Source organism: Pseudorca crassidens, chromosome 20, assembly GCF_039906515.1.
Source record: "Pseudorca crassidens isolate mPseCra1 chromosome 20, mPseCra1.hap1, whole genome shotgun sequence".
Classification (NCBI taxonomy): Eukaryota; Metazoa; Chordata; class Mammalia; order Artiodactyla; family Delphinidae; genus Pseudorca; species Pseudorca crassidens.
Genome location: NC_090315.1, coordinates 2,665,055 through 2,691,598, shown reverse-complemented (window position 1 = coordinate 2,691,598; position 26,544 = coordinate 2,665,055). Strand labels below are relative to the sequence as shown.

Genomic DNA, 26,544 nt, shown 5'->3' with positions numbered 1-26,544 from the left:
CCTGAAAAAGATACTTATACCTACACCAGGCCCAACCAACACTGTGGCTGGGCCACCCCTTGCAGTTATCTTAGTTTTTTTTTTTTTAAATCGTAGTTTTTTGAAGTGCTTCCTACCTATGATCATCATAAGAGAACTGCAAGAGGTGGTAGGAAGCACTTCGAAACTATCAAGCTTGAGGAACATTATTCACAGAGCCTGGAGCGGCACCCTGGGGGCATGCCACAGTGAGGTTGTGGGTGCAGGGAGCATGGATCTGAAGCTCTGCCTTTGTTAGGGTCCAAGGAAGGATGGGGGTGTTCCACGGGTTCACCCTTTCTTCGCAAATTTACACCAGAAGGGTTGGGCATTAGGGTGTAGGAAGGACAGTTCCTCACACTCTTGCACATACAGTACCTGAAAAATTTCCTGGCTGTGTGGAGCTCTGATAGTAAAAAAAAAAATGCCACAGATGTGCACCATCAAGACACTTCAACTTGCCCACCCTAATCTCTTCAAATTGGTGGGGTGGTCAGCATGTTAAATAGTTTGAGAGACCCAACAAACCACATATAGAATGTTGCAAACATGTTGCAAACTCTAGTGGAATGATTGGGGAACTTCAGAGATGTAATAGCTACCTACCTAGAGGTTAAGAGATTTATGAAACACAAAAGCTTTAAAGTGGGATGTCTGAGCACTGATATTGGAGTTATGAAAGGTTTACATCTTAGAAATGGACTCTGAAGAGGTTTATGTGTTACATAATTCAGTAATATAGTGTGGTGAGATGCAACAAGTTACCCCTAACATGAACAAAAACAAAGAGGCTTCATCGCCTGTGCCTTTCCATTGTGTATATACATAAGGCTTTATTTGTAACAGCCGAAAATTGGAAACAAGCCAAAATGGCCATTAACAGAAAAGTGGGTAAACAAATTGTGGTTCATCTAGACAGGATATAGTACTCAGCTATAAAAAGAATGAAGTATTTACATAAGCAAACATTTATGAATCAGAAAATAATTATGCAGCATGGAGGGAAAACACAATTTTTAAAAAGTAAACAAAATTCTATGAAACAAACGAATTTACTGTGAAAGAGTAAATCAGTAGTTGTGAGGGCAGAAAGAGATTTTAAAAGGGTATTCTCTGGTAGCCAAGGGGTTAGGATTCTGGGCTTTCACTGCCACGACCCAGGCTTGATCCCACAAGCTGTGTGGTGTGGCCAAAAATACAAGGGAAGTAACTATGAATTACAGATATGATAACCATCAGCATTTTTAATGGTTTCATGGTTTTTACACTATGTCAAAACTAACCACACTGTACAATTTAAATCAATTATATGTCAATAAACCTTTGTAAGAATTTGTTTAAATAGAAATCTAATTCCCCATTTTTTTTCATAACCAGATGTTTAGAAAGCTTGGGAGGCAGCCCTCCAACAGGGCAGAAAGTATTCATAAAGATCATTTCTGAGTTGGCAGGAACAGCTGCTAGGTCAAAAAACTGTATCTCTGGGCTTCAAGATCTCCCTTCTGTCTATTTTCATTTTCTTCTCCATGCAGCAGTATCCTTAGAGTGAGCAGCCTGGAGGTTACACAAATATACAAAGCTTTATATGCTCTGACAATGACCGCAGCTACAGGAAGAACACAGCTATGGCATGTACACCTCATCCAACACAATGTAGCCACAGTCACTGAATATTTGTGGAGGCATGTTTAGAAAAGGCACACCTCTCTCATTGCCACAGCCTCCTCCAGTGCATATGAATCACATCCACTGTGTGTGAATTTAGGTTCCAGCCTCACCCCTGTCTTACAACCAACACCAGAAAACCCAACTCTAGACATGAAGGCACGTGATTCCTTTGCAGTACCCGGGGAACAGCTTCCCCACAGTAGTGCTCAGCATTATGTGATATCCTTGGGAAAAGGGAACTGATTTATACTTCTCACAGAGGCACTAGAGGTGCTTCCTCCCTTGAAAATTACTCCTCCTTACTGTTCTGTAGAGAATGGGACAGAGACATCTGCCTTCCCTGATCATTGCAAGGGACATACATACTATTGGAACCTGGAAACTACTAAGTGGTAGAGGTGAGGCTTCTGCCACAGAAACTGGAAGGAACATAATTCAGGCAACAGAGCCAGCAGTAGAATATGCAAAGAGGATCCTAATAGCTTCCCACAAACCTAGAACTCCTGGGGAACCTTCCCACTCTGGATGCTCAGCTGTATAAGGTTCAATGTCAAGCAGATGGTTCCCTCACAAAAACACTCTAGTTCTAGTACACTGAAAACCCATGTTCCCTGTAGGTCTCAGAGACCTTTAGATGAAGGTTTTCCCAACTTTGCTGCACAAATAAATTTTATCCAGGCTGTGAACTTGTTTAATTACAGACCATTGGCTGTAACTGATTTTCTCCCAGTCACTGCATTCATGAGGTTATCTGGTGTGAAGTTTTCTGTGTTGAATGATGTGGGAGCTTTGACTAAAGGACTTCCCACATTCCCCACACTCATAAGGCTTTTCTCCTGTGTGTACTCTCCGGTGCTGAATGAGGTTGGACTTTTGGCTAAAGGATTTCTCACACTCGTCACACTTATATGGTCTGGCTCCAGTGTGAATTCTCTGGTGTTGATTAAGAGTGGAGCTGTGGCTAAAGGATTTCCCACATTCCCCACACTCATAAGGCCTTTCTCCAGTGTGAATTCGCAGGTGCTGCACAAGTTTGCATTTGTAGCTGAAGGATTTTCCACATTCACTGCATTTATAAGGCCTCGCTCCACTGTGAATCTTCTGGTGCTGAATGAGGTTGGAGCTTTGGCTAAAGGAATTCCCACACTCACCACACTTATAAGGCCTTGCTCCAGTGTGAACTCTCTGGTGTTTAATGAGAGTGGAGCTGTAGCTAAAGGACTTCCCACATTCACCACACTCATAAGGCCTCACTTTAGTGTGAATTTGTAGGTGCTGCACAAGTCTTAATTTGTAGCTGAAAGCTTTCCCACATTCATTGCACTTATAAGGCCTTGCTGCAGTGTGACTTCTGTGGTGTTGAATGAGTCTGTAGCTTTGGCTAAAGGATTTCCCACATTCACTGCACTCATAAGACCTTGCTCCTGTGTCAGTTCTCTGGCAATTAATAAGGATGGAGCTTTGGTTAAAGGGTTTCTCACAGTCATAGTAACTTTCTCTAGTGTGAAGTTGCTCATCCTGAAAAAGTGTGTATTCATAGCTGAACAATTTCTCATACTCACTATACTTGTAATGACTTTTTCCACTATGAAAGGACTCCCCACACCTGAAGCTGCTGTGTGGCTTTGCCCCTTTGAGAGTGGCCTGATGCTGAAGAAGATTCAACATAGCCAGGAAGTCCCTCCCGACTTCTTCGCAGGTGAAGGTCTTCCCTGAAACATGGAACCTGTAGCTCGTCACAAATGAGGCCCTATCTATGTCCCTTTTGAATGGCTTCTCATCATTGTGCTTCTGGTGCTGGTGACTGTTTGGACTGAACCAAAATTGTTTTCCACATGCCTCACAGGTGTATGATTTCTGCCCAGGATGCAATCCTTGGTACTCAGGCAGATACAAAATGTCTCTCCCGGCCATGACACACTTCTCACAGGGATGAGTCTTCTGAATGGATGGATCTGGAGTTGGAGTCTTGCCCAGTGACATTTGTTCTACAGAAACACTCTGCACAGAAAATGCTTCCTCATCCTCCATTCCATACCAACAACCTGAAAGCACAGAAATGCTGGTGAAATGCGTGTTGTCTTTGGTGGTGGTGGGGCAGCCCCAACACAAATGTGTCAGACACACCAAAGAATGAGGCCATTGGATTGTTTTCAGTATGAGGTTGATGAAAGAGCTGCTTTGCAGTACTGGGACTCTGAAAGCCCTAAGAAGTAGGGAGCCCTTGCAAGATGGAGGCTGTCAGGGTGGCATGCAGCACAGGAAGAAATAACTCCAATTCACTTCTCTGCCAACACCCTTCAGGAGGGCCTTGGCTGCTGCTGATATTTGAGTGCTGTGTTCAAGTATCCAGGTGCAGGAAGATATGGTTGCAACTGACTACGTGGTATTCACAGTCTATTTAATGATATGTGCATGCCTTGCAATACATTATGTGGGACCTAATCTTGGGGAACATTGTAGAGGAAACAGTAGAGAAAAGGTGACACATGAAAGTAGAAAGGTGGGGACAGCCAGGGACCCAGAGAAGAATCAGAAGTTATAGAAGTGTCCACAGTAAGGCAGGAAAGGTAGAAATGAGGTGTGGTCACTGGCATCACCATCAACACACTGGTGGACACAGGACAGGTTCCATATGATCTGAATACAGTCTTGATGTCATGCCCTCCATCAGCTGCCATTCACCAAAGAGAGACCTGCTCTGAGCCCATCTCGCCATGGCTGGAGTCATGTCCATCCCAGCACTCTTCTTTCTGAACCCCAGTTGAACAACTGCCTGGGACCTGAGTCCTAAGGCAATGACAGGACAGGTGATGGACTAGCATTGGCCCAGAGCAATTCTGCATATTATAAGAATAGCCCATGGGAATTCCCTCGCAGTCCAGGGGTTAGGATTCTGCACTTTCACTGCCAAGGGTCCAGGTTCAATCCCTGGTTGGGGAACTAAGATCCCACAAGCCATGCGGCATGGCCAAAAAATAAAAGCCCATCGTCCCCAAATGTAGTCAACATATTATCAAATGGCAACTGCTGGCACAGACAGGAAGAATGTCAACAGAAAGGAGACAGAAAAACCTGGGCAGGAGCCATGGATCTGGACAGTTACCCAGCCAGGGAGAGGGCAAGTAAGGTGTGATCCATCAGGCTCACTGGGGCAGCACACCAGTGGCTGCAGGTTCAAGAAGAGGGCAGTCGCTCAGCCCAGCCCTGTCGACCACAGCACCCAGCCAGGGAACTGGGAAAGGAGACAGAACCTACTGTTCAATTGTGAGAAGATCAGAGTCTAGCTCAAGGTACTGGGATGGGTGTGAGGGCCTTACCCAGTGAGGTCACAAGTGCAAAGTTCTCCAGCATGACATCGTGGTACAGGCATCTCTGAGCCTCATCAAGGAGCCCCCACTCCTCCCAGGAGAAGTACACTACCACGTCTTCAAAGGTCACACTACCCTGCCATGATGGGGAGAGATGAAATCACAAAAAGCCTCTCTCCCAAGGACCCACAACCCATTATTAACATATCTACCCCATGCTTACCCTCCTCCCAAGCTCTCCAACTCGGAGGCGATACCAGGTCCTGGTGCCACTAATGTCACTCTCTCCTCATGGTCCTGCCTGCAGGGCCCCACCAGCCCCCAGCCAGGCCATATACCTGGGATACCCCAGAGCATACCTCCCAGGTACAACCAAATGTAGACTCACCCTGCACTCTTAAGTCCCTAATACCAAAGATGTAGAATCATCAGCTCATGCTCCCTCTCTGTGTGCACATCTTTCTTAGCATCTCTTGCATCTGTGCACGCCATAAATGCATCCCCACAGCCACAGGGATTCCATTTGTCTCCCTGTTACTCATCATACAGCATTGAGAGTGCCCTGCTACTACAGACTGCTGCAGGACCCCACCTCCTGCTAAGGCTACCACAACAAAGTACCACATAGTGGCTAGCTTAAACAACAAAAATTCATTTTCTGACAGTTCAAGTGTTGGCAGGGTTGGTTGCGTTTACAGCCTCAATCCTTGGCTTATTGATGGCTGTCATTTCCCTGTGACTTCACTTGGTCTTTCTTCTGTGTCTGAGCCCAAATTTCCTGTTATTACAAGGACACTGGACATGTTGGATGAGGATTCATATTAATAAAAATCCCTATCTCCAAACACAGTCACATGCTGGGTTACTGGGGATTAAAACTTCAACATAAGACTTTAGGGGGTCATAATTCAGCCCGTAACATGAGGCCAAGTAACTCACAGGTGTCCTATTCATCCCTAAGCTCATCAACCAGCCTTGGAGGATCCACAAAAGGTCACCACAAAATTCTGGTGAGTCAAGAATGGTGAATAAGCAGCAGCCCAATCCTCAGGGTCATCTTGCCTCAGTTACTCCTAGGCCTCTACATTCACCTCATGTCCACTCTTCCCTTGGAAACTGTGGCTGCTAGATTATCCTCTCCTCCCTCAATGGCTACCTCTCTTAAAACCTTTTACCTATGTCTGAGAGACCACTTCCTCCAACCTGGTGCCCAAGAAAGACACCCAGAATTGACTTCTACTCTCTTCCTCCTGATTTGTTAATAATATTACCACCAGGACAAGAATTCCCCTTCCTAAACATGACAGAAAGCCCCACCCAATCCACCAAGCAGTCACCACCCATGTGTGTCTAATGCTGAACTCTGTCTCAAATTTCTAGACCTTTCTTTTCTGCAGATAGATGGAACAGGTTAAGGCATGTGTAAGTTCACCTCCATTTATGACCCAAACTCCCCCACTGCTCCGACCACCTCCAAAATCAACACCCACTTCTCAGGGAGACATTCCAGGCCTAAGTCCTGCCTCCCTAACTCTGTTCTCATCAGAAGGAGACTTACATTTCCCTGAATATTCCCAGCTTGGCCTCACCTTCAAGCATCTGGCACATACTGGTGCCTATGCCCTTGACGACTTTACTAATTTCTGGAATTGGGAACACCTCCATATAACCTCCAGCCTCTGTTGACGTTTCTCCAGGGTCCCAGACTAAGAGCTGGGAGAATGGCAGTTGAAGGGTCCCATGATACCACAACCCCAGATACCACATGCATAGGGTCATGATCAGTGAGACCCTGGGACACCCTCACCTCTTACTTGTGTAGATTCTAAAAGCACTTCAACTGTTATGGGAACCACTGGGCAGAGGTCAGTGGAGGCAGGCAACCATGCTGGAGCTCAGTGGGCTCTGGTCTCCATTATAGCTCTGCTCACCACTGGAGCAAAGAGACCTCAGGCTGTCTAAACTCTGGGGTTCAGTCCTCAGTGCTGACTCTTAGCGGCTATGTGACTTGCACAAGGACTCAGTCTCCCTGTGCTTCACTGTCATCAAACCTCTCCAGTCTGTTCTTCCTTTAAAAATCCTCTTGGAAAACTTCGTCTTCTTTGTTGAAATTCCCCATGGTTCCCAGGGCCTTCAGAATGAAGAAACAACCCCCTGAGCCTGCCAATCCAGGGGCCACTCCATCTCAATGCTCTGTTCCCTAAAGAAATAGGTTTCCCAATCCTCCGACCTCCAAACCTATACACCTGCTGATTCCTCCACCTGTGACCCTCTCCCACGCACCATCACACTGTCTGTCAGAAACAGGGCCCCAGGCCCCCACCCATGGCTGCCTCACCATCCTGGACACCGGGGCCTGGGCTGCGGGCACAGGAGCAAGCGCCCCACACTCGGGGCTTTAGTGTCTGGTGGAGTGAGGGTGGTGAGGGCCTGGAGGACGAGCGTTTACCTGAGGCGTGTCCCTCAGCACTGCCGCCGCCATCGGAGTCTGTGGGTGGAGCAACCCAGTGCTTCAGATCCGACTCTGTACAGCAAGGACAATTCCTCTTCGTCGTGTCTCGTCTTTAATTTGGTCACCTCGGACCAGACACAGAGCTGTGGAACCTCTGAGTAGGAAACAGACTGCCACTAGGAGAATGCCGGAAATCCCGCCTTGACACGATGGCACACATGGAAATGCCCCAGTCCTGGACCTTCATTGGCTCCACGCTGACGTGAATTTGATGGCTCAGGGTCCTCTGGTCAATGTAGTTCTCACAGCAGTGAATAAAACACTGAATTAAAGAGTAAATAAAACACTGAATTAAAGCATTCAATAAAACTCCTCTGTATATTTTATCTACTTAATGAGTTTAAATAGATGAAAATATAAAATCTTTAAGGATATTTTGAGGTATTTACTTTTTTGGCCATGGCTTGCAGCTTGTGGGATCTTAGTTTCCCAACCAGGGCTGGAACCCCCGCTCTTGGCATTGAAAGCACAGTGTCCTAACCATTGGACCACCAGGGAACTCCCTTGAGGTATTCACTCTTGAATTGAGCTGCCAAAGATCACACCCACTTTCTGTGAGAATGATTTAGTGACAGTGACTTGCTAATCTACATGTATATAAATCATTTGGTATGAAAGATGCTAAGAAGTTCTAACTAAAAATACCATGTAAATTGACAAGGGACAAGCACTCCCTACAAGTGCATGTGCATGCACAAACAATTGTGTGACTTCATAAGCACTAAAAACATTTCCAAAATATGTGAATTCTTGAAAAAATACAATAACTGCACCAAGGAAAACTTTTGGGATCTTGATTTAGAAAACATTACAAAGCTCATAATTTTCTTGGGGAAACAACAGGTTTTATATTCCACGTAATAGAGCCCTATTCAAAGGACCATCTAGGTAAGTCACTAAGTGCTTACACAGAGCCTCTGAAGACTGAATACATTAGATAAACCCCACAGAGAAAACATTCAGATCCTCAGTTGATGAGATGATAAGACTCTCCCTGCAAAGAAGCAACTCTTACTATGAGAAAGAGTGTTTCTGCTGAATTTATCAGATACAAAGGCAGGGAACCAAAATATGCCACATTGGCATAGGGATTATCTTGAGCTGGAGGCAGATAAGAATCAACACATGCAGAAAGACATCTTCCAAGAACATCCTTTGGAGGAATGAGGAGTCAGACCTGAGCTCCCCAAGACCTGACTCTACTCAACAGCCTACAAACTCTAGTGCTGGATACCTCAGGCCAAACAACCAGCAAGACAAGAACACAGCCCCACTCATCAAAAAAAAAAAAAAAAAAAAAAGAAAGAAATGACAAAAAAATATATGTCACAGACGAAGGAGCAAGGTAAAAACCTACAAGACCAAATAAATGAAGATGAAATAGGCAACTTACGTGAAAAAGAATTCCGAATAATGATAGTAAAGATGATCCAAAATCACGAATTGAGAAAATAGAAGAAATGTTTAACAAGGACCTAGAAGAACTAAAGATCAAATGGGATTCCCTGGTGGCACAGCTGTTGAGAATGCGCCTGCCAATGCAGGTGACAGGGATTCGATCCCTGGTCCAGGAAGATCCCACATGCCACGGAGCAACTAAGCCCACAGGCCACAACTACTGAAGTCTGTGCGCCTAGAGCCCAAGCACCACAACAAAGAGTAGCCCCTGTTTGCTGCAACTAGAGAAAAGCCTGAACACAACAACAAAGACCCAATGTAGCCAAAAACATAAATTAAGTAATTTTTTTAAAATAAAGAAACTGTCTTGCAATGCAGGGGATGCTGGTTCGATCCCTGGTTGGGGAACTAGGATCCCACATGCTGTGGGGTAACTAAGCCCGCACGCTGCAACTACTGAGCCACACACTCAAGCCAGCGTGTCACAACTAGAGAGAAGGATGTGTGCCAAAAATAAATAAATAATTTTTAAAAAGAAATGAAAAGGAGAAATTACAATTGACACCGCAAAAATACAAAGGATCATAAGAGACTACTACAAGCAACTCTATGCCAATAAAATGGACAACCTGGAAGAAATGGACAAATTCTTGGAAACATACAGCTTTCCAAGACTGAACCACGAAGAATTAGAAAATATAAACAGACTAATCACAAGTAATGAAATTGAAACTGTAATTAAAAATCTTCCAACAAACAAAAGTCCAGGACCAGGTGGCTGCACAGGTGAATTCCAACAAACATTTAGAGAAGAGTTAACACCTATCCTTTTCAAACTCTTCCCCAAGCTCATTCTACGAGGCCACCATCACCCTGATACCAAAACCAGACAAAGGTATCACAAAAAAAGAAAATTACAGACCAATATCACTGATGAACAGTGATGCAAAAATCGTCAACAAAATACTAGTAAACAGAACCCAACAACACATTAAAAGGATCATACACCATGATCAAGTGGGATTTATCCCAGAGATGCAAGGATTCTTCAATATACACAAATCAATGTGATACACCATATTAACAAATTAAAGAATAAAAACAATATGATCTTCTCAATAGATGCAAAAAAAGCTTTTGACAAAATTCAAAACTCATTTATGATAAAAACTCTCCAGAAAGTGGGCATAGAGGTAACCTACCTCAACATAATAACAATCATATATGACAAACCCACAGCAAACATCATTCTCAATGGTGAAAAACTGAAAGCATTTCCTCTAAGATCAGGAAAAAGACAAGGATGTCCACTCTTGCCACTATTATTCAACATAGTTTTGGAAGTTCTAGCCACAGAAATCAGAGAAGAAAAAGAAATAAAAGGAATACAAATTGGAAAAGCAGAAGTAAAACTGTCACTGTTTGCAGATGACATGATACTGTACATAGAAAATCCTAAAGATGCCACCAGAAAACTACTAGAGCTAATCAATGAATTTGGTAAAGTAGCAGGATGCAAAATTAATGCACAGAAATAGAAATTTTGGAAACACTCCCATTTACCATTGCAACAAAAAGAATAAAAGACCTAGGAATAAACCTACCTAAGGAGGTAAAAGACCTGTACTCAGAAAACTATAAGGCACTGATGAAAGAAATCAAAGATGACACAAACAGATGGGGAGATATACCATGTTCTTGGATTGGAAGAACCAATATTGTAAAAATGACTATACTAGCCAAAACAATCTACAGATTCAACACAACGCCTATCAAATTACCAATGGCATTTTTCACAGAATTAGAACAAAAAATTAATCAGACTCCCTGACCTCAGGCTACACTACAGGGCTACTACGGTAATCAAGACAGTATGGTACTGGCACAAAAACAGAAATATAGATCAATGGAACAGGATAGAAAGCTCAGAGATATACCTACACACCTATGGTCACCTAATCTATGACAAAGGAGGCCAGAATATACAATGGAGCAAAGATGGCTTCTTCAATAAGAGTTGCTGGGAAAACTGGACAGCTACATGTAAAATAATGAAATTAGAACACTCCCCAACACCATACACAAAAATAAACTCAAAATAGATTAAAGACCTAAATTTTTGACCCACCTCCTACAGTATTGAGAATAAAAACAAAAATAAATGGGACCTAATAAAACTTAAAACCTTTTGCACAGCAAAGGAAACCATAAACAAGACAAAAAGACAACCCTCAGAATGGGAGAAAATATTTTCAAATGAAGCAACTGACAAAGGATTAATCTTCCAAATATACAAACAACTCAAGCAGCTCAATATCAAAAAAAACCCAATCAAAAAATTGGTGGAAGACCTAAATAGACATTTCTCCAAAGAAGACATACAGATGACCAACAAATACATGAAAAGATGCTCAACATCACTAATTATTAGAGAAATGCAAGTCAAAACTACGATGAGGTATCACCTCATAGTGGTCAGAATGGCCATCATCAAAAAATCTACAAACAATAAATGCTAGAGAGGGTGTGGAGAAAAGGGAACCCTCCTATGTACCCCAATGTTCATTGCAGCACTATTTACAATAGCCTGGACATGTAAACAATCTAAGTGTCTACTGACACTTTATCCATGAATGGATAAAGAAGATGTGGCACACACACACACACACACACACACACACATAATGGAATATTACTCAGCCATAACAAGGAATGAAAGTGGGTCATTTGTACAGATGTGGATGGACCTAGAGTCTGTCATACAGAGTGAAATCAGAAAGAGAAAAATAAATATTGTATATCAATGCATGTATGTGCAATCTAAAAAAATGGTACAGATGAACATAATTCTAGGGCACAAATAGAGACGCAGACATAGACAATGGGTGTGTGAACACAGAAGGGGAAGGGGACGGTGGGATGAACTGGGAGAGATTAGGTTTGACATGAATACACTACCATGTGTAAAACAGATAGCTGCGGGAACCAGCGGTATAGCACAGGGTATAGCACAGGGAGCTCAGCTTGGTACTCTGTGATGACCTATATGGGCGGGACCTAGGAGGGAGGGAGGGAGGGGATATATGTATACATAGAGCTGACTCACTTGTACAGCAGAAACACAACATTGTAAACTAATTATACTCCAATTAAAAAAAAAAAGATAAAGGAGCAGATTCAGAGCCCTTCCCTTAATAATCAAAGAACTGGGGTTATTAAAAAAAAAAAAAAATTCAAGTCAGCATGGGATTTCTACCATCAAACTCCCAAAACCTGAAAAAGCCATACGTTACTTTAGAGTAACATCTTTGAATAACTATTTACACAATAGTTTCGTTAGGGAACTGGTGACCAAAACCACCTGCCTTGGCCAGGCCTGCTTGCCTGAGCTGTCTCACAACAGGAGGTTTTGATAAGGAACAAGGTGCGGCAGCAGAAAGCTAACCCGAAAACTAACGGGGAGGGGCCAAAAGAGGGAGGAGTCGGCCAACCTCCCAGAGCCCTTCTCACTGGATCCATCTTGGCTGAGAGATGTGTGAGCCACCAGGAAGGACCCTAAGTCAGACTATGGGCCAAGCGAGATGACTGGCCAGAGACAATCTGGAAGCTAACCCCGTCACCATAAAACCTGAGACTGTGAGCCACATGGCAGAGCAGTTCTTCCTGGGCTCCCTCACCCTGCCGCTCTCTGCCCGGGCGTCACTTCCCAATAAAGTCTCTTGCTTTGTCAGCACATGTGTCTCCTCGGACAATTCACTTCCTAGTGTAAGACAAGAGCCCACTCTTCGGCCTTGGAAGGGTTCCCCTTTCCTCGACAGTTTCTTTTGTGTCCTACAACTACTATGAGTTATTTCAATTATTATTCAATAATGGATGCAAAATTCCCAACAGAATAACTGACATAGTTTATAAGACTATAAATATAAAAAGAAAAATTTATTAAATACACGATTGAATGTCCTGGAGGGAACTTAGAGCTCAGAGGCCGTATTTGGAAAAAAGGTGTTTGCCTTACCCACCACACAAACAGAACTTAGAGACAGGGTTTTCACTGCTAACCAGCACAAAGGGACAAAATGTTGAGAAACAAAGACGCAAGTGAAGAAACGTTTTCATCAGCCAACAGTTTGGGTTTACAACTAGGGCCATCTAAAAGGACAAAATAGATGTGAATAAGTAAAAAAGCCAAACATGCTCACCAGGATCAGGATGGTGCATGTGGTTCTGGCTTCATAGGAAGGTCCAGAAGAAGGTCTATTGCTGAGAATGTATTGGACTTACTGCTTGTATCTGTAAAGAACAAAGACAATAGAGTCATTAGCCCAGACCGCAAGGCTCAAACACATTACATCAATATCACAGATACAGACGATATCTCCTCTCAATCTATCTGGAATATCCCAGGAAGATATGCATATGTTTCCCCCCGCCCCCATACTTCTGTTTCTGCTCCTCGCTACTCTCACAGGAATGTTAATATATACCAGGAGTTTCAGGATACAGTCGAGGAAATAGGAGAAGCCAATGTACTCAGTGGATGGAGCTAAGAATTTGATCCCCAAAGAGGTACTGGGACAAAGGTTAATGGCCTAGAAACTACTCAGGAAGCAAGTCATGCTGGAGGAAAGCTCCATGCTCTTTCTGTGTAAACAGAAGACATGTTGACTTCCAGCATCATTCAATCCAAAACATGCCATTGGTAGATGATCCCTTTAGAGAAAGAACCAACTTGCTAGCAAAGACCAACTGACCCACAGAGGTCTCAACCCATGCCCCAATTTGAGTTACAAAGCTATAAAGAGTGAGGAATTTCCAAGGATCCCAACCCAGTCTGAATGAAGATAATATGCAAAGTAATGTTAGTAGAAACTACTCCATCAATTTAGAAAGTATGTTAGAGACTGATTTTATTTGAATCTACCAGAAAATTGATTTGCTCACATAGCAAATTGTTTTAATTTAACAACAAGAGCAAGTCTTTTGTAATAACAAAGCTATTTAGTATCGATTGTTTTATAATAAAAAAGATTAATCAACGTAGTATCTATCAATGGGAGACTGAATAAATCATGCTGCATCCTCATAATCAGGGAAGCCCCAGAGTTCTTTTAAATTGGACAATGCCCCTGGTCACACAGAAGCCAATGAGTTCAACACCAAATGCCTTAAAGTGGTCTACTTGCCCCCAAACACATGCCTCTAATTCAGCCTCTAGAACCTGTAAGCCTCATTACATACAGTACTCTATGGAAAGATTATCAATGCTATGGAAGAGAATTCTGATAAAGAAATCATCATGGAAGTTGGGAAGGTTTACACCATTGAAGATGCTATTGTTGCTATAGAAAGAGCTGTGAAAGCCATAAAGCTTGAAACAATAAATTCATACTGGAGAAAACTGTGTCCAGATGACTTCACAGGATTTAAAACAAAGCCAATTGGGCTTCCCTGGTCGCGCAGTGGTTAAGAATCTGCCTGCCAATGCAGGGGACACAGGTTCGAGCCCTGGTCCAGGAAGATCCCACATGCCGCAAAGCAACTAAGTCCGTGCGCCACAACTACTGAGCCCACGTGCTGCAACAACGGAAGCCCATGTGTCTAGAGCCCGTGCTCTGCAACGAGAAGCCACCACAATGAGAAGCCTGCGCACCGCAACGAAGAGTAACCCCCACTCGCTGCAACTAGAGAAAGCCCGCATGCAGCAATGAAGACCCAACACAGCCAAAAATAAAATAAATAAGTTAAAATAAATAAATAAATAAAACAAAGCCAATCAAGGAAACCAGGAAAGAGATTGTGGATCTGACCAAAAAAAGGGTGTGAAGGTGAAGGGTTTCAAGATGTGGATCTTGGAGAAATTCAAGAGCTAACTGAACACCACACCAGAGGAATTCACGAAGACGACCTGATGGAGACGAGTGCTTCTGAACCAGTGCCAGACGACGAGGGAGATGATGTAGAAGCATCAGGGCCTGAAAATAAATTGACATTAGACAATCTAGCAGAAGGGTTCTGACTATTCAAGACTGCTTTTGACTTCTTTTACAACATGGACCCTTGTATGATACGGGCACTGAAACTAAGGCAGACAGTGGAAGAAGGATTGGTACCATACAGAAACATTTTTAAAGAAATGAAAAAGTAAAGAAGTTGGACAGAAATTATGTATTTCTGTGAAGTTCGACCAAGCATGCCTGCCTCTCCAGCCTCCCCTTCCACCTCCTCCACCTCTATCACCTCTGCCACCCTGAGACGGCAAGACCAATCCCTACTCTTCCTCCCCCTCCTCAGCCTACTCAACATGAAGACACCAAGGATGAAGACCTTTATGATGACCCACTTCCACTTAGTGAACAGTAAATAATCATCATGACTTACAGTTAATAAACTTATCTGTTGTGTATGTGTGTGTGTCTTTGTGTGAAAATCTAATAACTGTATGGTAAGAACTGTATGAGAATTTTTGCGTCATCATCATCATTGCCTAAGTATTCATCATGTAGAACACTGTGTTCAAGACTTGTATTGAGATATCCCCTGGCGGTCCAAGGGTTAGGACTCCACGCTTCCACTGCAGGGGGCATGGGTTCGATCCCTGGTCAGGGAACTAAGATCCCACATGGTGCGTGGGGCAGCCAAAAAAAAAAAAAGGACTTGTATTGAAGTGGATAGCCCATCCTTACATAGGAATAAGGTGAGTGATATTTAATATAAAATTAATAATGTTAGTTTTTTACTGTTTTATAACTTTGCTTTCAAAGAATTATATTATTATATAGTATCTCTCTCCTTTTCTCTTAATTGGAGAAACTGCATATCAACCTGTCATCACAGGTAACTCGTATGAATAGAACTGTAATACTGTATGCCATAAAAATGTTATGATCATTCATTCATTAGTGTATAGGCTAGGCTATCATGAAGCAATCATACTGCTGCTTTATTATTAACACATGAATTATTATACCTATAAATATGAATTTCTTTTTCACATTATCTTATTTTTTAATTAAGGTAGAGCTGATTTACAATAAGCTTCAGGTGTACAACATAGTGATTCACCCTTTTTAAAGGTTATACTCCATTTACAGTTATAAAATGTTGCCTATATTCTTTATGTACAATATATCCTTGTAGCCTATTTTATACGTAGTAGTTTGTACGTCTAAATCCCCTACTTCTATCTTGCCCCTCCCCTTCGCTCTCCTCGCTAGTAACCACTAGTTTGTACTCTATATCTGTGAGTCTTTTTAACATATTTTTAGTGATTTAATTTTTGGCTGCATCAAGTCCTAGTTGTGGCTTGAGACCTCAGCAGTTGCGGCACGTGGACTAAAGTGCTCAGTAGTTGCAATGAGCGGGCTTAGTTGCCCCGTGGCATGTGGGATCTTAGTTCCCCAACCAGGGATCAAACTTGAGTCCCCTGCATTGGAAGGCAGGTTCTTAACCACCGGACCACCAGAGAAGTCCCTGTTTCTTTTTTGTTATCTTCACCAGTTTGTCTTCTTTTTTAGATTCCACATATAAGTGATATCATACAGTATTTACCTTTCTGTTTGAATTATTTCACTAAGCATAATACACTCCAAGTCCATTCATGTTGTTGCATATGCAAAACTCCATTCTTTTTAGGGCTGAGTAGTATTCTATTCTATTAAATATATACACATAATATATATAATACATATATGAAAGATATATACATTTATATATTCCACATCTTCTTTATCTACTCATTTTTGATGGACGCTTATGTTGCTTCTATATCTTGGCTACTGTAAATAATGCTGCTATGAACACTGGGGTACATGTATCTTTTCAAATTAGTGGGTTTTTTTTTTTAAACACATCAACCTGAGACACTTTATTAATTAATTAATTAATTTTTGCTGTGTTGGGTCTTTGTTTCTGTGCGAGGGCTTTCTCTAGTTGTGGCAAGCGGGAGCCACTCTTCATCGCGGTGCACGGGCCTCTCACTATCGCGGCCTCTCTTTTTGCAGAGCACAGGCTCCAGATGCGCAGGCTCAGTACTTTTGGCTCACGGGCCTAGTCGCTCCGCGGCATGCGGGATCCTCCCAGACCAGGGCTAGAACCCGTGTCCCCTGCATTAGCAGGCAGGCTCTCAACCACTAGCGCCACCAGGGAAGCCCAGTGGGGTTTTGTTTGTTTGTTTGGATAAATAGCCAGGGGTGGCATTGCTGGATCATATGGTAGTTCTAGTTTTAGTTATTTTGAGGAACCTCCATATTCTTTTCCACAGTGGCTGCACCAATTTACACTCCCGCTAACAGCATAGGAGGGTTCTCTTTTCTCCACATCCTTGCTATTTGTGGGGTTTTTTGTTTGTTTGTTTTGTTTTTGGCTGCATTGGGTTTTCTTGCTGCACATGAGCTTTCTCTAATTGCAGCGAGCTGGGGCTACTCTTCGTTGAGGTGTGCGGGCTTCTCATTGGTGGCTTCTCTTTGTTGTGTAGCACAGGCTCTAGGCGCTCGGGCTTCAGTAGTTGTGGTACATGGGCTCCATAGTTGTGGCTCACAGGTTCTAGAGTGCAGGCTCAGTAGTTGTGGTGCACGGCTTAGCTGCTCCGCAGCATGTGGGATCTTCCCAGACCAGGGCTGGAAGCTGTGTCCCCTGCACTGGCAGGCAGATTCTTAACCACTGCGCCACCAGGGAAATCCTGTGGTCTTTTTGGTGATAGCCATTCTGACAGGTGTGAAGGGATATCTCATTGTGGTTTTGATTTGCATTTCTCTGATTATTAACAATGTTGAGCATCTTTTCACATGCCTGTTGGCCATCCATAAATACAGTACAATGCTGTAAATGTATTTTCTTTTCCTTATGATTTTCTCAACAGCATTTTCTTTTCTCTACCCTTAAGTATAAAATACATATAACATAGAAAATATGTGTTGGTCAAGAGTAGGCTATTAGTAATTACGTTTTGGGGGAATCAAAAGTTACACTCAAATTTTTGACTGTGTAGGGGGTCGACACCCCTAACCCCCACAGTTTAAGGGTCAACTGCATCTACAATGGATTAAAGAATAAATTTGTAAAAATCCTTTACATTTACTACTACTAAAAAAAAAAACCCCTCAGTTTGGAGAATGACAAAGGATCAAATCATCACACTGAGAAAGGAGAGATAAAAAGAATCCAGTTTTTTTTTTGTTTTTTTTTTTTTTTGTGGTACGTGGGCCTCTCACTGTTGTGGCCTCTCCCATTGCGGAGCACAGTCTCCGGACGCGCAGGCCCAGCGGCCATGGCTCATGGGCCTAGCCGCTCCGCGACATGTGGGATCTTCCCGGACCAGGGCATGAACCCGTGTCCCCTGCATTGGCAGGCGGACTCTCAACCACTGCGCCACCAGGGAAGCCCGAATCCAGATATTTTTGCATATTTTTTTTCTATCTGCACTTCTCCTCCAATACCTTTCTTGTCTGTAAAAAACATGTTCCACCTAATACAGGAAAAGGGAGGGTAGAACCATGACCTACATTGATGGTACAGGCAATAATTATCAATGGCTGCTAAAGCTCTTAGATTACAGAGTGACTCAGGTGCAGTTGACACACTGACTACATTGATCATAATCCTACAAAAGAGAAAAATGAATAATTCTGAATCTGATCTCATCTCTAAAATAACTACCTTTTTGCAGGAAATATTAAGCATGGGAGGTCACATTAAAAGACATCATGAGAATACAGTAAGCCAAATCAGAGTATCAGAAAATTCTACATGGATTATGATCTCTTTCAAACAAAAATAATTAATGTATAAAAGGGAGTTATTGGGCTTCCCTGGTAGTGCAGTGGTTAAGAATCCGCCTGCCAATTCAGGGGATGTGGGTTCGAGCCCTGGTCTGGGAAGGTCCCACATGCCGTGGAGCAACTAAGCCCGTGTGCCACAACTACTGAGCCTGCGATCTAGAGCCCACGAACCACAACTACTGAGCCCATGTGCCACAACTACTGAAGCCCACGCACCTAGAGCCTGTGCTCTGCAACAAGAGAAGCCACCTTAATGAGAGGCCTGCACAGAGCAACAAAGAATATCCCCTGCTTGCGTCAACTAAAAAGAAAGCCTGCACACAGCAACGAAGACCCAACGCAGCCAAAAATAAATAAATAAATAAATAATTTTAAAAAGGGAGTTATCCATAGAAGATTATAAAATCAAGAGATAGAAAATATAATAACAAATAAGAAATGATTTCATGTTTCTTTAAACGAACCTGTCAAAATATAAACATTCAGGAATATTTGAATACTGTTTGGTACTGGATAATATGGAAGAATTATTGTTTATAGTTACATATGATAAAATACTACAATTAAGTTAAAAAAGTCCTTGTCTATTAGATACATGTACTTAAGGGTTTTTTTTTCTTTTTTGGGGGGCCACACCACATGTTTTGCAGGATCTTAGCTTCCTGACCAGGGATTGAACCCACACCCTCCGCAGAGAAAGTGTGGGGTCCTAACCATTGGACTGCCAGGGAATTCCCTTACTTAAGTATTTAGGGATGTAGTGATACGACTTCTGGAGTTTGTCTTAGCATAAACAGTTGCTGGAGGGAGATGGAGCAGGATTATAGACGAAATTATTTCAGCTGTGAGTCAGTCCATTTGTAGCTGTTTGATTAGTTCTTGTGGGTTTTTTTCCTATTACCCTCCTCACTTTTCTAGAATTTTTTAATATTCTGTACTATTATTTAAAAAAATTTTTATATTAATAATTAGTCATGTTGAGTCTGTTTTCCATTTGCTCTGTTATCCGTTTATTCTGGAGTATAACATATCTCAAAACCTCTCATGTTCAGATAATATCACATTGGATTATAATAATATTATTTTTTCTCATCATTTTTCCTTAGCAAAATTAAAAATACTGAATCCCTTCAACCTCAGGAGAGGCTGACCTTAGTCAGCCATGCTGGCAGAGGTGTAAAGTAGGGAAGAGAAGACCCAACTCTGTGGGTTATTTCACAGTTCTCACCAAGTTTTCACTTCTATTACCACCAGGTCATCAAACTCAGACTGTTATTGAACCCTCCTACACTGTTGGTGGGAATGTATTGAGTTGGCCAAAAAGTTCTTTAGGGTTTTTCTGTAAAACAGGAATGAAATTTTTGGCCAACCCAATAGAATGGTACAGCCACTATGGAGAACAGTATGGAGGTTCCTTAAAAAACTAAAAATAGAGTTATCATATGATCCAGCAATTCCACTCCTGGGCATATATTTGAAGCAAAGCATGGTTTGAAAGGATACATGCACCCCAATGTTCATTGCAGCACTGTTTACAACAGCCAAGACATGGAAGCAAACTAAATGCCCATTGATAGAAGAATGGATAAAGAAGATGTGGTACATATATACAATAGAATATTACTCAGCCATTAAAAAGAATGAAACAATGCCATTTCAGAACGCAGATGGACCTGGAGATTACCATACTAAGTGAAGTTAGTCAGAGAGAGAAAGACAAATATCATAGGATATCACTCATATGCAGAATCTAAGAAAAAAAAAGATACAAATGAACTTACTTACAAAATAGAAAACAGACTCACCTATTAAGAAAACTAACTTATGGTTACTAAAGGGGAAAGATGGCCAGGGTGGTGGTGGTGGTGGTGATAAACTGGGTGTTTGGGATTGACATATACACACTACTATATTTAAAATAGATAACCAACACGGACCTACTATATAGCACAGAGAACTCTGCTCAATATTCTGTAACAACCTAAATGGGAAAAGAATTTGAAAAAGAATAGATACATACATATGTATAACTGAATCACTTTGTTGTATACCTGAAACTAACACAACATTGTTAATCAACTATATTCTAATATAAAATAATTTAAAAAAAAATTCAGACATCAAAAATAACAACTTTTAATAGAGTTTCAATTAAAACACCTTGCAGGCAAATATATATCTATTATTAGGAGAAGCTTACGGACTTCCAATATACCAAAACTGTCTCAATATCTGATATCATTCATGGATAAATATGCAGTATGGCACCTCATGTACAACTTTTGTTCCTTCCAAAATTACAGGTTTTCAAAAAGTATTATCATGGTTAAATATTAGAAGCATGTGCAAATTGTTCTGAAATAAGACATAATGCTGGGTACCACCAAATATGACATGCCTGAAAAGATCAGGTGAAAATGACAGGTGAGGTCTGAGTAGTGAGAGAAGGAATCTGTGCAAAAGGTCTGGCTCTGTTTAAGGCCAATCTGAGGAGTTTTTCCACTAAATATTATTCAGTTTTCATTTTGGAAAACCTTGCAAAATTATAGCCTGGAAGGGAGAGGAAAAGAAAAAACCACTTAAGTAAAAACTGCCAGAGTCTTAGAAATGAATATGAAGAAGGGGGTCAAACCCATATTCGCTGCCTCAATAAATATGTGTTAAGCACCTAAATTATGTCACATTATTCTCAGTAGGTGAGCTATGTCAGGAAATTAGACTCATAATTAGAGAACCAAGATAGCTAAGAAAGGTGGACATTTGATAATAATTAAAATAAACAGGGACTTCCATGGTGGTGCAGTGGGTAAGACTCCATGTTCCCAATGCAGGGGGCTTGGGTTTGATCCCTGGTCGGGGAACTAGATCCTGCCTGCACGTGCAACTAAGAGTCTGCATGCCACAACTAAGAAGTCTGCATGCCTCAACAAAGATCCTGTATGCTGCAACTAAGACCCAGCACAGCCAAACTAAATTAAATAAAATATATTTTTTAAAAAGTACTTTAAAAAAATAAAATATACAATATGTAATAAGATAAAGGTACCTTAGGAGAAAAAAGGAGCCCAATTAGTGGAAGAGATGCAATATTAAATGTTAGTAAGGGAAAATCTCATTGACAGTTGGATATTTCAGACAACACTTGAAGAGGTGAAGGAATAATCCATGTGAATATTTTGGGCATATGATCCAAGCAAAAGAAACAGCCAGGGTCATGTCATGTCCCAGGAAAACTCAGGTGCCCATGTACATGAAACCAGTTGAGTGAGGCAGAAAGTTTAAGAGATGAGGTCAGTGGGAAATCCCTGGTTGTTCAGTGGGTAGGACTCCACACTTCCACTTCAGGGGGCCTGGGTTCAATCCCTGGTCAGAGAACTGAGATCCCACAAGCAGTGCGGTGCAGCCAAAACAACAAGAACAACAAAAACAAATAAATAAACCAAACAGAGAGAGAGGTCAGAAAGGAACATGAAGCTCCAAAGGGTCCTGGTAAGGATTTTGAATTTTCTCTTAGGAAAATGGTAGTCATTACAGAATTTTGACCAAAAGACTGACATTTTCTATCTCATCCGCTGAAAGGCCATGTTGTCTGGTAAGCTGAGAAAAGACTGCAGAAGAATAAGGGTGGGAGCATAGAGACTACTATTGAAGAAATCCAGGTAAGAAAGGATGTTAGCTCTGACCAGGCTGGTAGCAGAAGTGGTTATGGAAAGTAGTCAAACCCTGGATAAATTTTGAGAGCAGAGCCAATAGGATTTCTTATGACTGCATGTGGAGTGTCAGAAAAAGAATGCATCAAGGATAATATCTAGATTTTTGGTCTGCCTCAGCAAATGGAAGAACGGAATTGGCACCAACTGAGATAGGGAAAGCTATGACCAGGAAGGATTGGAAAAAAGCTCAGGATAAATTTTTTTTAACATGTTGAGTTCGTGATGTCTACTAGAATTCCAAGAAAAGGTCTATTATACAGATAACTGTGGAGTTTCAAAGTAAAGTATGTTATGGACATGTACACTTGCAAGTTTGGGGCTTATAGTGCTATTTACAGTCATGACACTGTATGAAATCACAATAGAATGTGAGTGAAGATTGAGAATTTAGACATGACTGAGCTCTTGAGCAGTCCCATATTACAGGGATGGGAGAAAAAGAGGACCCAACAAATTCAAATTAAGAATAAAAATGTCAATTGTGGCAAAAGCTTCTGAGAGGACATTTAAACAAAATCTTAGAAGTTACCATTGGACGTAGGAGTTTGTTAATGACGATGCAGCTGTGAGGCTAATAAACCAAACCTGAGTGAGTACAGTTACATAGCTGAGGTAATCGGAAGAGAGAAAAAAAATGCTCTTTAAAAGTTCAGTTGTAAAAGGTGAAAGAGACAGTAGAACAGGAAATGTACTGGATCACTAAGAGAGAAAAAACGATTTTTATTTTTTTTAAATTATTCATTCATTCATTCATTCATTTGGTTGTGCTGGGTCTTAGTTGCAGCAGCCAGGCTCCCCAGTTGTGACATGCGAACTCTTAGTTGCGACATGCATGTGGGTGAATTATTTCACTTCCATTATTAAGAATTAATTACTCAATGTTAATTCTGAAATTTTATTTTGAGGTTTAATTTTCTGCTTTTACTCAACTTTTTTTTAAAAGTTAGAATCTGAGCATTGCATTAGCTGAGCAAATCTATGGGATCTAGCTCCCTGGCCAGGGATTGAACCTGGGCCCCTGCACTGGGAGCAGAGTCTTAACCACTGTGCCACCAGTGAAGTCCCAGAAAAAACTATTTTTTAAAAGGTATAAGTGTTTATAATGTTAGTTTAAAAAGAGACTGAGAGAGAGAGCAGTAATAAACAGGTCACCAGTCATGAGATTTGATAAAGAACAAATCCACAGAGAAGTTAAGACATGGGGGCATGGTCCCTAGCTGGCATTAGTGTTAAATGATTTGTTTTAGGTTAGGAGGCAGAAAGTGTTTTCAAATGGTGATTTCTTTTTTCTTTCTGAGGGGGGCAGGGGCAGAATATCAAGATAGAGGGGAGTAATACTGGGGAACTTAATGAACTAACAATTAAGATGTACTGGTCTTGCCAAAAGTTTAATAAACATGTTGAGCCAAGAACTGCAATCTGGAGAGGAAAATAACAGGAGATGGAAAAATGCTGCTGGTCCAGGGGACAACATATGTGCACAGGAGTTCAAGTGAAATCTGTGAGCAGGGTTTGGGAAGTTTTAAATGACAGATCTATAATGACTGAGCTCTTTTCCCTGAAAGTACTGAAATATTTATAATTATTAAGACAGTTCAGGGGAAGATGTCCTAGATTTTCCAAATGTTCCTCAACTAAGTGAAGGTGGTAAGGCTAAAAAGGAAATCTCCATATGGAGTCTTTTTAGTCAATGGGAACACTGAAATCTTAGAACAGTGATGGTCGAACCCAGGACCTGACATCTCTAAAGAGCAGAGAATGTGTCTGAGACCTGAGATGGTGATTCTGAAAGTCTGCTCTCTTTAAGCCAGCATATGCTCCAGGCAGTAAGTGAAACTGTGCCAACAGTCACTGGGGTAGGATGCAATTCTACTCCCCTAATTGGTGGTTGTGGTATAAGGAGAGTTTCAGTTAGAAATATAAATAGGAATTATGACATCTGTTGCAAACAGCTTATGATATACCATGGAGATGATACTGCATCCATCTAAAATTGAAGTGTGGTTGTGTATAAAGAAAAAGGAAAGATCTCCCAAAGCCCTAGAATTATGGATGTCAAATCAAAATATTGTAAATTTGAGAAGACTACTTCTGTTTCACAAAACGTAGTCTCCTTAAAATTGTTTAAAAACCCACTCCTGGACATATATCTGGAGAAAACCATATTTCGAGAAGATACATGCAGGGGAGTTCCCTGGTGGCCTAGTTGTTAGGATTCCTGCTGTGGCAAGGGTTCAATTCCTGGTGGGGGAAGTGAGATCACGAAAGCCAAGGAAGGCAGGAAGAAAGGAAGGAAGGGAGGGAGGGAGGGAGGAAGGAAGAAAAGATACATGTATGCATGCACCCCAATGTTCACTGCAGCACTGTTTACAATAACCAAGACATGGAAGCAACCTAAATGTCCACAACAGAGGAATGGATACAGAAAATGTGGTAAATATATAATGGAATATTACTCAGCCATAAAAAAAGAACAAAATAATGCCATTTACAGCAACATGGATGGACCCAGAGATTATCATACTAAGTGAAGTCAGACAGAGAAAGACAAATATCATACGATATCACTGAAATGTGGAATCTAAAAAGATGATACAAATGAACTTATTTACAAAACAGAAACAGACTTTGAAAACAAACTTACGGTTACCAAAGGGGAAAGGTGGGGGCGGGGGGAGAGGGATAAATTAGGAGTTTGGGATTAACATATACACAATACTATATTTAAAATAAATAACCAACAAGGACCTATTATATAGCACAGGGAACTCTACTCAATATTCTATAATAATCTATATGGGAAAAGAATCTGAAAAAGAATGGATACATGTGTATGTATAACTCAGCCACTTCGCTGTACACCTGAAATTAACACAACATTGTTAATCAACTATACCCCAATATAAAATAAAAATTAAAGGGACTTCCCTGGTGGCACAGTGGTTAAGACTACATGCTCCCAATGCAGGGGGTCTGGGTTCGATCCCTGGTCAGGGAACTAGGTCCCACATGCATGCTGCAACTAAGAGTTTGCATGCCACAACTAAGGAGCTCACATGCTGCAGCTAAGAAGCCCATGGCTGCAACTAAGGAGCCCCTGAGTTGCAACTAAGGAGCCTGCCTGCCACAACTAAGGAGCCCACATACCGCAATTAAGGAGCTGGTGAGCCACAACTAAGGAGGCTGCCTGCCATGACTAAGACCCAGCACAACCAAATAAATATTAAAAATAAAATAAAAATAAAAAATTTTTAAATTGTTTTAAAAAAGAGAAAACTGGTCCAAAATGGAGTCACTTGAACTGAACTTCACTCACCAAACCAAGACTTAACACCTAACTTACAGTTTCAGCCTCCCCTAGAAACCGAATCTTAAATCAGTCAATCTGGAATTAACCTGGTCAGCACTAGTGAGGTAATCTGCCTGATAGACCTCTGCCTGCTGTCGCCTAAAGAAAGGTAACCTTACCACAAACAATAAGCTCTTTTATAGTACAACTTTCTCATAGCTCTTCAGAGTTCCTTTCTATTCGTTAGATGGGATGCTGCCCAATTCATGAATTACTGAATTAAGCCAATAAGATCTTTAAAATTTACTTGGCTGAATTCTGTTTTTTAACAAAACCAAATGGGACTACTTTGATGTTACCTAAGCAAACACCAGAGAGATTTATAATTTCAGATCTCTTTGCCTGAATTTCTTTGTTCTCAAATAGCCACATGGCTTGCTGCACAATCCTTTCAAGTTACCGGCCTAATGTCTTCATTAGAGTCCTTTCATGACAACCCTATTTAAAATAATAATAATAATAATAACTCTCTGACCTTTGTCTTAATTTTCTGTAGTACATACTGCAAAATGTACTCTTTCTAATGTACAATTCAGCATCTTTTGAGAGCATATATAATCATAAATACATCACTAAAATATACAGAACTTGGGAATTCCCTGGTGGTCCAATGGTTAGGACTCAGCTTTTTCATGGTTGTGGCCCAGGTTCAATCCCTGGTTGGGGAACTAAGATCCTGCAATCTGCAGCCAAATAAATAAAAAGCAACAAGGGAAAAGCAACAAATAACATACAAGGGAATCCACATAAGGTTATCAGCTGATTTTCCAGCAGAAACTCTGCAGGCCAGAAAAGGGAA

The 26,544-nt window shown here is 41.5% G+C and overlaps 1 protein-coding gene across 1 annotated transcript in view; it reads right to left on the bottom strand.

Annotated features, from left to right (window-relative positions):
* Window positions 1-831: 831 nt before the first annotated feature.
* LOC137215645 (zinc finger protein 211-like) overlaps window positions 832-26,544 on the bottom strand; it is a 28,898-nt gene continuing 3,185 nt past the window's right edge. The window contains exons 2-5 of the mRNA XM_067721168.1: window positions 13,107-13,197; window positions 7,447-7,771; window positions 5,007-5,133; window positions 832-3,731 (exon numbers count right to left, since the gene is read on the bottom strand). Of these exons, the coding sequence (XP_067577269.1) occupies window positions 2,434-3,731; window positions 5,007-5,133; window positions 7,447-7,479 (1,458 nt within the window). The 5' untranslated portion in view covers window positions 7,480-7,771; window positions 13,107-13,197 and the 3' untranslated portion in view covers window positions 832-2,433. The remainder of the gene's footprint in view (window positions 3,732-5,006; window positions 5,134-7,446; window positions 7,772-13,106; window positions 13,198-26,544) is intronic.